This window comes from Camelina sativa, chromosome 9 (assembly GCF_000633955.1).
Source record: "Camelina sativa cultivar DH55 chromosome 9, Cs, whole genome shotgun sequence".
NCBI classification, from domain to species: Eukaryota; Viridiplantae; Streptophyta; class Magnoliopsida; order Brassicales; family Brassicaceae; genus Camelina; species Camelina sativa.
The window spans coordinates 3,621,343-3,633,060 of record NC_025693.1 but is presented as its reverse complement, the minus strand read 5'-3'; the positions used below and the strand labels follow the sequence as shown (position 1 = coordinate 3,633,060).

The following is an 11,718-nucleotide window of genomic DNA, read 5'->3' as shown; positions in this document are numbered from 1 at the left end:
TGGGAGATAGTGGGTGCATCACTCTTTTGCCTAGTGAATACATCACTATGAAGCTAGACTTGTACGGTCATACCATTTGGTGGGAATTCGAATTTCCAAGAAGCTATGAAAATAATTTTTGTGAGGTTAGTAATGTTAAACTTTGGGTTGTTTTTTGATCCCTAGTGTGATGTGTCTGTTGTATGTATTCAATCCAATAAACAAATTAGAGTAAGAGATCATATGCAACTATGCAAAACTTAGAGAAGCTTTGATTCGAGATAAGGGCTGTAACACGCGCGCAATAACAGCGAGTTGACTCCACGGGTCTATAGTTGAAAAGTTAAAAAAAAAAAAAAAAAAATATTAATCTTTGACATCTTCTTTGTCTTCTTCTTCTTCAACCTCGGAGAAAAAAACATGTTTGTTTCCGATAACAATTCTTCACGGGACATAAACATGATGATCGATGTCACTACCTCAAACGGAGATCTACCCACACAGCAACAACAACACCACCACCAGCAGATAATTCTCGGAGACAGCAGTGGAGGAGAAGATCACGAGATCAAAACACCAAAGAAACGAGCAGAGACATGGGTACAAGACGAGACTCTCAGCTTAATCTCGCTACGGGGAGAAATGGACAACCTTTTCAACACATCCAAATCTAATAAACACCTCTGGGAAGAGATTTCGAGCAAGATGAGGGAGCAAGGGTTTGATCGATCGCCAACTATGTGTACGGACAAGTGGAGGAACATTTTGAAAGAGTTTAAGAAAGCTAAGCATCAAGATGATAAATCAACGAGTGGAGGAGCATCGAAGACGTGCTATTACAAAGAGATTGAAGATATCTTTAGAGAAAGAAACAAGAAAGTGGCATTGTATAAGAGTCCTGCTACTCCTCCACCATCTTCTTCTGCTAAAGTTGATTCCTTTATGCAATTTACAGATAAAGGTACAATCTTTTTTGCTTGATTTTGTGGTTTTGTGGTTTTGATGGAGGCTTGGCTTAAATTTTGCTAATGGGTTTTGGTTTAGATTTGGATTGAGAAGAAAAAAGGCCAAGTCTTTAGGTTTTAGTTTTGTTCCACTTTTAGTGCTAAAACTGGTTAAGAGGATGTTGACCATTAATGGATTAACATAAAGTTGTAGATTTGGTTGTAAATTATATTGACTTTTATACTAAATTTGGGGGGTTTTTTTTTGTTCTGAATTGATGTTTATCTTTATCCTCTTGTAGGTTTTGAAGATACTGGTATTTCATTTACATCTGTTGAAGGTACTGATTTCAGATTTCTCTAATCGTAAAAAGTATTTATAAGATGGTGTTGGATTCATTCTTGATTAGGTGAAGTACTTTGAGAGAAATGGTTGTATCAGTCATAGCTATTGGTAACCAATTGCACAACAACTTATGGTTGATAATGTGAAGCCGATTTTGTCTTGTGGAAGTTGTTTGGTCTTTGATACGAGTTGTTATCTGTGTGCAGCTAATGGCAGGCCAACGCTAAATCTTGAAACGCAGCTTGATCATGATGGTCTTCCTCTGGCCATTGCTTCTGCTGATCCCGTCACAGCAAATGGAGTTACTGCTTGGAATTGGAGAGATGCCTCTGGGAACGGTAAGTAAACCAGACAAAGCTAACTTAAAGCATCTCTAATTTGCAAGATTTTTGTCTGTCTTCATCAAGCTTCTGAAGTTTTATGTTTGAAGCAGGTGGTGATGGTCAACCATTTGTTGGTAGGATCATAACAGTGAAATTTGGAGAGTATACAAGAAGAGTTGGGATTGATGGTACTGCTGAAGCAATCAAGGAAGCTATTCAGATCCGCGTTTAGATTAAGAACAAGACGAGCTTTCTGGCTAGAAGATGAAGAACAGGTTGTTCGCTCTCTTGACCGAGACATGCCTTTAGGGAACTATACACTCCATGTCGATGAAGGTAATAAGTTCACTCTTTTTCTGCTATTCATCGAATAGTAGTATATCTCTGGTTAGAGGTTTCTCAATATCCAAATTGAAAAATTCAGGGATAGCTGTTAGAGTGTGCCACTATGATGAATCTGATCCGTTACCAGTCCATCAAGAGGAGAAGATATTCTACACTGAAGAAGATTACAGAGATTTCTTGGCTCGACGAGGATGGACATGTCTGAGAGAGTTTGACGCGTTTCGGAACATAGACATGGTTCGAAACATAGACAATATGGATGATCTTCAACCAGGTGTCTTATATCGAGGAATGAGATGAAGATATTTTCGAGTCACTGTAAATACATTCTCTTTGTAACATTCCATCTTTGTGAATCAGAGAAATTTGATTGGCCTTAGAGATCTTTTTTTTTTGATACAAGAAGTTTATTCTCGTTGTGAATAAGAGATTTAATTGGCTTTTCAGAAATCTTTTTTTGATCCAAGAACCATCAAGATTGATTGGTAAACAAAATGATTCAATGCAAAGAACAAGGACAATGAAAAACTGATAACTTTTGAACAAAACACAACAAAGGTACAGGATTCTCATACAATTCCAGAAAGAAGAGAAGAGAAAACAGACATAGGTGTGAATAAAGGATTCACGGTGCCTTTAGAACATTGAGAACTCCCAGAGAGATAAAACACAAGCTGAACAAACAAAGAGCCTTGCTTACGTGTGTCCTGGCTTCTGTTAACTACTCTTCTTCATCCCATTCGTCGTTCTTGTATGAGACGAGAGTATCGACCTTGTGAATCTGCAAGAGAATGAAACCAATAAATACACTTTAGAGATATTGAAGTGAAACTCATCAGCATAGAGATGTTTCATATATTGTGAACTCATTTATACCTTGGTATCAAAGCCGTGTAACTTAACCATCTGTGGGTTAGCAATCAGCTTGGGGTCGCTGTCAACCCAAGTGAATGGAACAGCAACATCCGTGTCCGTATATGCCAATACATCAAACACGCCTAAACACAAGCAATGAGACAGATGCAATTTAAAAGGAGAAGAAAACAAAATACACCCAAATAAGTGTCAGAAATCAAGGTTCTTACAAGTTTCATCAAGACAGGGCAAGTAAGTAACGCTGGAAGCAACCTGTCTCATGATAGCTTGAATCTCCCTCATGATCTCCTTATCACTTTTCTCCCTCGGCACACTGAAGTAACAAGTTCCATAAAAGATTAGATAACACACAAAGTGAAAACAAGAATCAAGTAAAACCACACAGTTGAGAAAAATATCAACACAAAAACAAAGACTCACCCTTTGTCAACAACTTCAGTATCAGTCTCAATACGAAAATTCCACCTCTCCAAGACTTCACCAGTGGCTTTGCTCATTATGACTAACACTACTCTCTGCAACTTCCCTGCTTCAAGCCATTCTTTACACACACACGGAAAATAAAAAACAAGAATCAGATCTCAGAATCTAATGTCTATTGTTCTGTTCTTAAGTTTGATTACTAACCAACAAAAAACCAAATTAGACCAGTACCGGAGATCTGAGAAGTGAGATTAGACATGAATGATTTGACGGATTCGTCTTCGATAAGCAACATCGGAAGTCCATATTTCTTCACTTTCACGAAGCTCTCCTCTGGATAAACCGCTCGATTGTACAGAATACTATTACACCCAATAACAACAAAAACAACAAAATCGAGTCAATTTTACTGAGAAATTAGAAATCACATAATCGAAGATTTTGAAAATCCGATTCCAATTCTGACCTGTTCGCTGCGTAACCTGTAAGGAGAAGAAAGAAGAAAGAAGAAGAATCGTCAAATTACGGATCAAGGGAAGTTAGAGAAATCGAGTGTGAGAAAATTGAGAAATTGAAAAAAAAAGAAGATGCGTACAGAAGAATTCGCTGACGATGGCAGCGGATCCGTGGAGAGTGATGATGTCTTTAGCAGCCGCTGTTTTGGAAGCCATGATGATGCCGATTTTTGTGATTTTTGTTCTCTTTGAAGCAAAGTTTGAATTCGAGTGCGTCGCCTAGGTTTTTTTTTTTTGGGTGATGATGATTTTGAAAAGAAAATAAGAGTATTGATTGAGATAAGATTATAAATAAAAACGAGAGAGAAGAGGAAAGGGAATAATAATAATAAGAAGAGCGTAACGGCTAGTCGTCTTCTTCTTCTTCTTCTTCTTTAGAAGTGCGCTTACAACGGCTACTTGTTAATTAATTTAATTAATCGAATCCCTCTCTATATATATATATATATATTTTTTTTTTGGATCAAATCCCTCTCTATATATAAATGATTTTTTTTTAATAAAAGAAAACGAAATTATATTTATTTTATTGAAAAATAGCTAAGAAAATGGTTTTAAATGTATTTTAGAAACACTTCATGTGTAATTTTCATACTTTTACATAGAATCTTCGAAATTTTTTTTATTTATTTTTTGGTATTGTTTTGATTTTATTGATTTTTCATGATTATTTTTGGATAAGAAAAATAATTACGGAAAATAGAGACAAAAATGTTGGAGTATGATGATGAAGCCAAAGAATTTTGGTAAAATGATGAAAAAAAAATCTAGATTTGCTAAAAGACCAAATGAGTGTAAAGGGCAAAAAAAATATATCTGATCGAAAATGTCATTTTACATAAAACTCAAAACTTTAAAAATTTTAATACTATATACTAAATTATCCTATATAAATTGATCAGTTATATTATTGATACATTGAATTAACAAATAATTAGCCCAATTGATACCATTAACTAGAAGGTATATTCCTCAATATATAAAACACTTATAAAAAAAAAAAATTAGTTGACCAAATAAATAATAAATAGATAAATAAATCCTCTTTGGTGTTCAGAGGTAAGAAGAGTGACTTTTGAATTAGCTTCTCCCTGTCTCTGCCACACTGAGCTGTTCTATAGACTATAGTAATTTAAGGTGAGTCATATGAACCCTAATTATTATAGAAGCTATAATAATTCTACCAATATGTTAAGTTTATTCACATAAATCCCTTGAATCATTTTGACAGGGAAACAGATGAATGAAAGCGTTGTTAGCCTCTCTACTAGAGAGCTCTTTCAACTCCTTCCAAAAGCTTTCCGCCACTCATTGTTGCGCCATCAAATTTGGTTACGTCTCCGATGTGTACGTGTCCAACAGAGTTTTGGGTTCTTATATGAAATTTGGCTTCTTGGGTTATGCCCATAAGCTGTTCGATGAAATGCCTCATAGAGACTCCGTGTCTTGGAACACGATGATTTCTGGGTACACAAGCTTTGGGAGATTTGAGGATGCGTGGTTTTTGTTTACATGTATGAGAAGATCTGAGTGTATTGTTGATGGGTATAGTTTTAGTAGACTGTTGAAAGGGAGTGCTTTTGCGAAAAGGCTTGATCTTGGGGAGCAACTGCATTCTTTGGTTGTAAAAGGAGGTGGTTATGAGTGTAATGTGTTTGTTGGAAGTGCGCTTGTTGATATGTACGCGAAATGTGAAAGAGTTGAAGATGCTTTTGAGGCTTTTATGGAGATTTCTGAGCCTAACTCTGTTTCTTGGAATGCTCTGATTGCTGGGTTTGTGCAGGTTAGAGATATCGAGACTGCTTTTTGTTTGTTGGGTTCTATGGAGATGAGAGCTGCTGTGAGTATGGACGATGGTACTTTTGCTCCACTTCTTACTTTGCTTGATGATCCTATGTTTTATAACTTGTTAAAGCAAGTTCATGCTAAGGTTTTGAAACTTGGTCTTGAAGACGAGATTACTATCTGCAATGCGATGGTCAGCTCTTATGCAGATTGTGGTTCAGTATCAGATGCGAAGAGTGTTTTTGATGGCTTGGGTGGCATAAAAGACTTGATTTCTTGGAACTCGATGCTCACAGGTTTCTCTAAACATGAGCTAAAGGAATCTGCTTTTGAACTGTTTATTGAAATGCAAAGGACTTTGATAGAAGCTGACATTTATACTTACACCGGCATATTAAGTGCTTGCTCTGGAGAAGAACATCAGATTTTGGGAAAGTCCTTGCATGGTTTGGTGATAAAGAAGGGACTGGAGCAAGTAACTTCTGTCTCAAATGCATTGGTCTCTATGTATATTCAGCTTCCTACTGGCGCCATGAAAGATGCTCTGTCTCTTTTTGAATCCTTGAAATCTAAGGATCTTGTCTCTTGGAATTCAATTATGACAGGGTTCTCCCAAAAGGGTCTCAGTGAGGATGCGTTGAAGTTCTTTAGCTACTTAAGGTCTTCAGACATAGAAGTTGACGATTACGCTTTCTCTGCAGTTCTTAGATCATGCTCAGACCTTGCAACACTCCAATTAGGTCAGCAGATTCACGCTCTCGTCACTAAATCAAGCTTTGAGTTGAACGAGTTTGTAACCAGTTCCCTGATCTTGATGTACTCGAAATGTGGAGTAATCAAGAACGCGCGAAAGTGCTTCGACCAGATTTCCTCCAAAGACAGTACAATAGCTTGGAACACAATGGTTCTAGGATACGCTCAACACGGTTCAGGCCAAGTCTCTCTTGATCTCTTCTCCCAAATGTGTAACCAAAACGTGAAACTAGACCATGTAACCTTCGCAGCAGTTCTAACAGCTTGTAGCCACTCCGGTTTAATACAAGAGGGACTCGAGCTGCTCAACTCGATGGAAACGCATTACAAAATCCAACCTCGAATGGAACATTACGCAGCTGCGGTTGATCTCTTAGGCAGAGCAGGGCTCTTGAACAAAGCGAAAGAGTTAATCGAAACAATGCCATTGAACCCTGATCCAATGGTATTGAAAACTTTCCTAGGAGCTTGCAGGGCTTGTGGGGAGATAGAAATGGCTACTCAAGTGGCTAACCATTTGCTAGAGATCGAACCAGAAGATCATTTTACATATGTTTCGTTGTCTCATATGTATAGTGATCTCAAGAAATGGGAAGAGAAAGCGAATGTGAAGAAGATGATGAAGGAGAGAGGTGTTAAGAAAGTTCCAGGTTGGAGCTGGATTGAGATTAGAAATCAAGTTTATGCCTTCAATGCCGAAGACCGATCAAATCCTCTGTGTCAAGAGATTTATTTAATGATTGAAGATATGGCTCAGGAAATGCAGTGGCTTGATTCTAATAATTGGTTTGATCAAGCATCACTTCTTGGTATAAGTCACCTTTAGTTGAATAGTTAATAACATTAAGTCACCTTTATGAGTGAAAATGCTATAATTTATATCTTAGTATATAGAATTATAGGCTGCAAATGGTGATTAACAAATTGAATGAGCTGAATAGGTTGAATAATGATGGGATGAATAAAAATGAGCTGAACTATCAAAATGAGTTGAAGAAATTGAATGAGCTGAATAAGCTGCAGAGAAATAAATTAGTATGCTAAATGGTGACCATTAAGTTGAATAGCTGAATACAAAAATATAATATTAATAATTTATCTATAATAGTATCTGAAATTATATATATAACTAAATTATATATATTTAAATATGAGAAATAAAAACTTTAAAAAACTAATATATTATTAATTCTTATTTAGAAATAAATATTTTATTACAAAATATACCTTTCACTCATGGCTACAATTGTTTATGAAAAAGTTGTTTAGCTCATAATTATTTTTTTCAGAAGATAAATCATGATGATAGATGTATATATAGGATATGATTTTAGTTTTGATTTTAATCAATAAAAATATAAATTATTCGAAATAATTTAAAATTGAGCTGATTTTGCGTACTAGAATATATTTTATTTGTAACAAATAATGCTAATTTAAATTATTTAGTTTAATATTGAACATTAAATCATGTGAAAAATTTGCAAACAAAACAATATAATTATTTAGTGAACGATTCGTTTGTTACATATTTCAATATATATATATATATAATAACTTGAAACTATAAATATAATTAAAAAACAGATTTTTAAACTCACAATCTTTGACTTTTCTAGATTATCTAAATAAAAATCTTAGATTTTGACGATTGGTTGTTAAATTATATTTTTTTAAAGCCAAAATATTAATTCAAATATGTAAATTGAATAAATATAATTTTTTTTAGTTTTCCATCTCGTTCAATCTGTTCATCTCCTATTTTATGGTTGAACAATTTTCAGCCAAAAAATGCTATTTTCCAGCTACAAGGTGGAACCCAATAAATTTGGGTTGAAAACATATTTAGATTAAATGGTGAGTTTTTGGCTGAACAAGGCTAAAAAGTACGTTCAATTCATTCAACCAGGTTGGAAACTACAACCATTTGTAGCCATAGACTAAGATATGGTTAAATGCTATTTGAAATTGATTATTTTGTACTATTTAAGTTAAATATATGAAAAAATAAAATATTATCTAAAATCAGTTAGTTGTTAATTTCATTATAATTTGATTCTGAATGGACCGGGATTTATTTTCTTAAACATATGAAGAAGATTGACATATATTTTAAAAGATAAAGATAAAAAGTTAGTCTTCTATTTCTTTTCTCTTAATTATGTGCTATAAAAAATAATTATCTTTAATCACACATATAATTAAAATATCATAAATGTTTCTTTTTATCACAGAAAATCTCACAATTTAATATAAAATTTAATTTTCCATTAAAATTTTGTATTTATGAAAACAAAAAAAAAAAGATATGGGATTCTTTAGAATATGGCTTACTTAAACATTGTTTAACAAAATTTCAATCTTTCTTTTATTTCATTTTACTTATATAATTATTTTGTTATTTTAACCAAAACATTTTTGATTTTTTTGTAATATATTTCCTTATAAATAGTCAAAGTCTTATATCATTATAATTAAGGGGGTGTTATTGAATTCTAATTCATAAAGAATTCTGAAAACTTCAACAAAATCATCAAAATAGAATAAGTGAAAGATTTTTAAGTATTGTTAGAGAGTATTCTATAGTTTTGTTGATTAATTTTCAAAAATCTTGTAAAATGCTCCAAACAATCTCTGTATTTTTATGATACTTTCCATGACTTTATTTTGTGAAAAGAGTATAAAATCATGAACCAATAACATAATAATTAAATTCATTAACAATCTTAAAATCTTTTGTTTTAATTGAATAACATAAAACTTTTAATGACTTTATAAAAACTTTAATTCAATACCCCAAATTTGTTAAGATTTTAAATGATTTTTTACAAATCACAAATTAATAACACTAAACTTTATTAGAGTTTAACAAAATCTTGATCCAATAACAACAGATTCTACATAACATTTAAAGTCTTTAAAACTCTATTCAAATATCAAACCAATAACTCCCACTAAGCATTTTAAGAAGAATATATAGTCGTTTCTTCTTTCTTCTTCTCATCTTAAATTTAGTTTCTTCCTAATTCACTGTATCTTATATTTAAATTTTCAACAAATCAACTATAGTCAAAATTTCAAGAAGAATAATTTTGTTCATTTCTGTTCAATTTTACTTCAGAATTTCTGTCACCAATTAATTATATAAGGACCTATTAGACCTCAACCAGATTCATCAACCTCAAGACATAGAAAAGAAATATTCACTACACTTCAGAAAAATAATATGGCCAAGATTAGATCACTAGATGTTGTTGGTACCATCGCAATAATTTTGTTGTTGGTCATTGCAGGTAATCAAGCATTCTCATTATCAATATTGTCGATTTTTCAAAATACTTTCTAAGCTATGTTCAAAGCTTATTTTCTAATTTTTGACACTAAAAGTATACATATATCTTTTGTGTTTACACATTGTATTTGTTTTTAACTAAAGTATACAATTTTGTAGAACAAGCAAACGCAATCACTGTTGACGCTGATTGTATTGGACCGTGCACTAGCAATTGTCAACAGCTTTGCATATCAAAAGGTTATAAAGATTGGACTTGTGCATCTTTTAGAACCAAAGTGAGTTGTTGCTGCAAACCACGAAAGCAACAAATCTTTGAACAACCTGCTTTATTGAACAACTAAACCGTTTTTAGTATCGTATTGTATAATGTGTATGGTCATTAAATAATAATCTCAAATATAAATAAAAAAAATAAATTGATATCTCTTTTCTTCTTTTCACTTATCATGATGCATGCAAAACGTGTTAGGTGGAAAAAAAAACATATATATATATTTGAGGTAACAAAGGGTAAAAAAATGAATATATCATATATTAGATTAATCTTTTGAACTATAAAATAAATACAACAAATAAAAACCACATATTTGTCTTTCAAATGAAACTCGTGATCATCTATTCTTCTCTTGTAGTTACATATCCGCTATATAGACAGCACTTTAGCTAAAAGTATTTTCAAAGCCAGATTCGACGGATTAAAAATCTATTATTGCCTACATCTCTGAGCTTCGCAACCAGCGTGTAGAAAGTTTCTTAGTTGAATATGTTTTTCAAGGCGACTGTGTTGCAATTTGGAGAGAAAAGAATGGGAGAATTAAGGCACAAAGGGACTCAACTAATCTGGTGGACTGATAAGCAAATAGGAAATCAGCTTTTGTCGATCCTACTTAGGGCATCTCCAACCTACCTCTATATTTGCTTTTTAACTCTATTTTAGAGTAAAATCTACTCTAACCCATCTCTATTTCTACCTCTATAATAGAGATCTCTATTTTTTTCTCTATATATAGAGGAACTATATTTTTTCCTCTATAATAGAGTTGAACTTTTTTATTTATAAAATAGTCCTTGAACTTTTAACACTTTTATATTTATGATCAAAATAAATAAAATAAATATTTAAATAGTTTAATACTAATTTAATGAAGTGGAGGTTTTGTATTGAACAACACAATACAAAAAGTTTGTCGTAAGATTCAATTCTAATATGAGATATACTATGTTTATTATAGATCCAATAATACACTATGTCGATGGTTAAAAAAATCTACTATGTTTTATTATTTTATATGATGCAATGTATTTCTTTTAATAAATGTGATATTTAAATAATATTTTATGAATGTTAAAAATTTAAATAATATCATAATATTATAAAAGCGAATGTGAAGAAGATGATGAAGGAGAGAGGAGTGAAGAAAGTTCCAGGTTGGAGCTTGATTGAGATAAGAAATCAAGTTTATGCCTTCAATGCCGAAGATCGATCAAATCCTCTTTGTCAAGAGATTTATTTGATGATTGAAGATTTGACTCAGGAAATGCAGTGGCTTGATTCTGATAATTGGTTTGATCAAGCATCACTTCTTGGTTTAAGTCACCTTTAGTTGAATAGTTAATAACATTAAGTCACCTTTATGAGTGAAAATGCTATAATTTATATCTTAGTATATAGAATTATAGGCTGCAAATGGTGATTAACAAATTGAATGAGCTGAATAGGTTGAATAATGATGGGATGAATAAAAATGNAAGTTTATGCCTTCAATGCCGAAGATCGATCAAATCCTCTTTGTCAAGAGATTTATTTGATGATTGAAGATTTGGCTCAGGAAATGCGGTGGCTTGATTCTGATAATTGGTTTGATCAAGCATCACTTCTTGGTTTAAGTCACCTTTAGTTGAATAGTTAATAGCATTAAGGCCTTGATTGGAACAACTGTTAGTGAAGCATTAGCATTATGCAGCATGAGCAGTATGCTGCATAAGCTGTATGCTATTATTTATTAACAATGATATGTGATTGATACAGTTGTTAGCATTTAGACATAAAATTACCAAAATTAGACATTTTAAATATACAAATATAGTAAACTCTAGTGATTAATAAGGGTCAAATTGAATTTTAATAACTTTA

At 32.6% G+C, this 11,718-nt stretch overlaps 3 protein-coding genes and 1 pseudogene across 3 annotated transcripts; 3 read left to right on the top strand and 1 right to left on the bottom strand.

The window, feature by feature from the left end:
• LOC104710382 lies at window positions 370–2,383 on the top strand (annotated as a pseudogene).
• LOC104710381 (mitotic spindle checkpoint protein MAD2) lies at window positions 2,459–4,037 on the bottom strand. The gene is made up of 7 exons (XM_010426958.2): window positions 3,832–4,037; window positions 3,703–3,718; window positions 3,468–3,598; window positions 3,234–3,354; window positions 3,023–3,126; window positions 2,814–2,935; window positions 2,459–2,718 (listed from the first exon to the last, which is right to left on the bottom strand). Exons 1-7 carry the CDS (start codon window positions 3,905–3,907, stop codon window positions 2,659–2,661), a joined length of 630 nt encoding a protein of 209 aa, XP_010425260.1. The 5' UTR covers window positions 3,908–4,037; the 3' UTR covers window positions 2,459–2,658.
• LOC104714972 (putative pentatricopeptide repeat-containing protein At3g25970) lies at window positions 4,792–7,120 on the top strand. The gene is made up of 2 exons (XM_010432432.2): window positions 4,792–4,888; window positions 4,983–7,120. The coding sequence occupies exon 2, from the start codon at window positions 4,995–4,997 to the stop codon at window positions 7,113–7,115; it is 2,121 nt and encodes a 706-aa protein (XP_010430734.1). The 5' UTR covers window positions 4,792–4,888; window positions 4,983–4,994; the 3' UTR covers window positions 7,116–7,120.
• On the top strand, window positions 9,244–9,987 carry LOC109126561 (defensin-like protein 75). The gene is made up of 2 exons (XM_019230234.1): window positions 9,244–9,582; window positions 9,741–9,987. Exons 1-2 carry the CDS (start codon window positions 9,516–9,518, stop codon window positions 9,923–9,925), a joined length of 252 nt encoding a protein of 83 aa, XP_019085779.1. The 5' UTR covers window positions 9,244–9,515; the 3' UTR covers window positions 9,926–9,987.

Bases quoted from the DNA above. Each gene is read 5' to 3' on its own strand.
- LOC109126561 (XM_019230234.1), top strand. From the start codon at position 9,516: ATGGCCAAGATTAGATCACTAGATGTTGTTGGTACCATCGCAATAATT. The intron at 9,583-9,740 runs GTAATCAAGCAT...ACAATTTTGTAG, and splicing joins TTTGTTGTTGGTCATTGCAG to AACAAGCAAACGCAATCACT.
- LOC104714972 (XM_010432432.2), top strand. From the start codon at position 4,995: ATGAAAGCGTTGTTAGCCTCTCTACTAGAGAGCTCTTTCAACTCCTTC.
- LOC104710381 (XM_010426958.2), bottom strand. From the start codon at position 3,907: ATGGCTTCCAAAACAGCGGCTGCTAAAGACATCATCACTCTCCACGGA. The intron at 3,355-3,467 runs GTACTGGTCTAA...GTGTGTGTAAAG, and splicing joins TCTCACTTCTCAGATCTCCG to AATGGCTTGAAGCAGGGAAG. The intron at 3,127-3,233 runs GTGAGTCTTTGT...TTGTTACTTCAG, and splicing joins ACTGAAGTTGTTGACAAAGG to TGTGCCGAGGGAGAAAAGTG.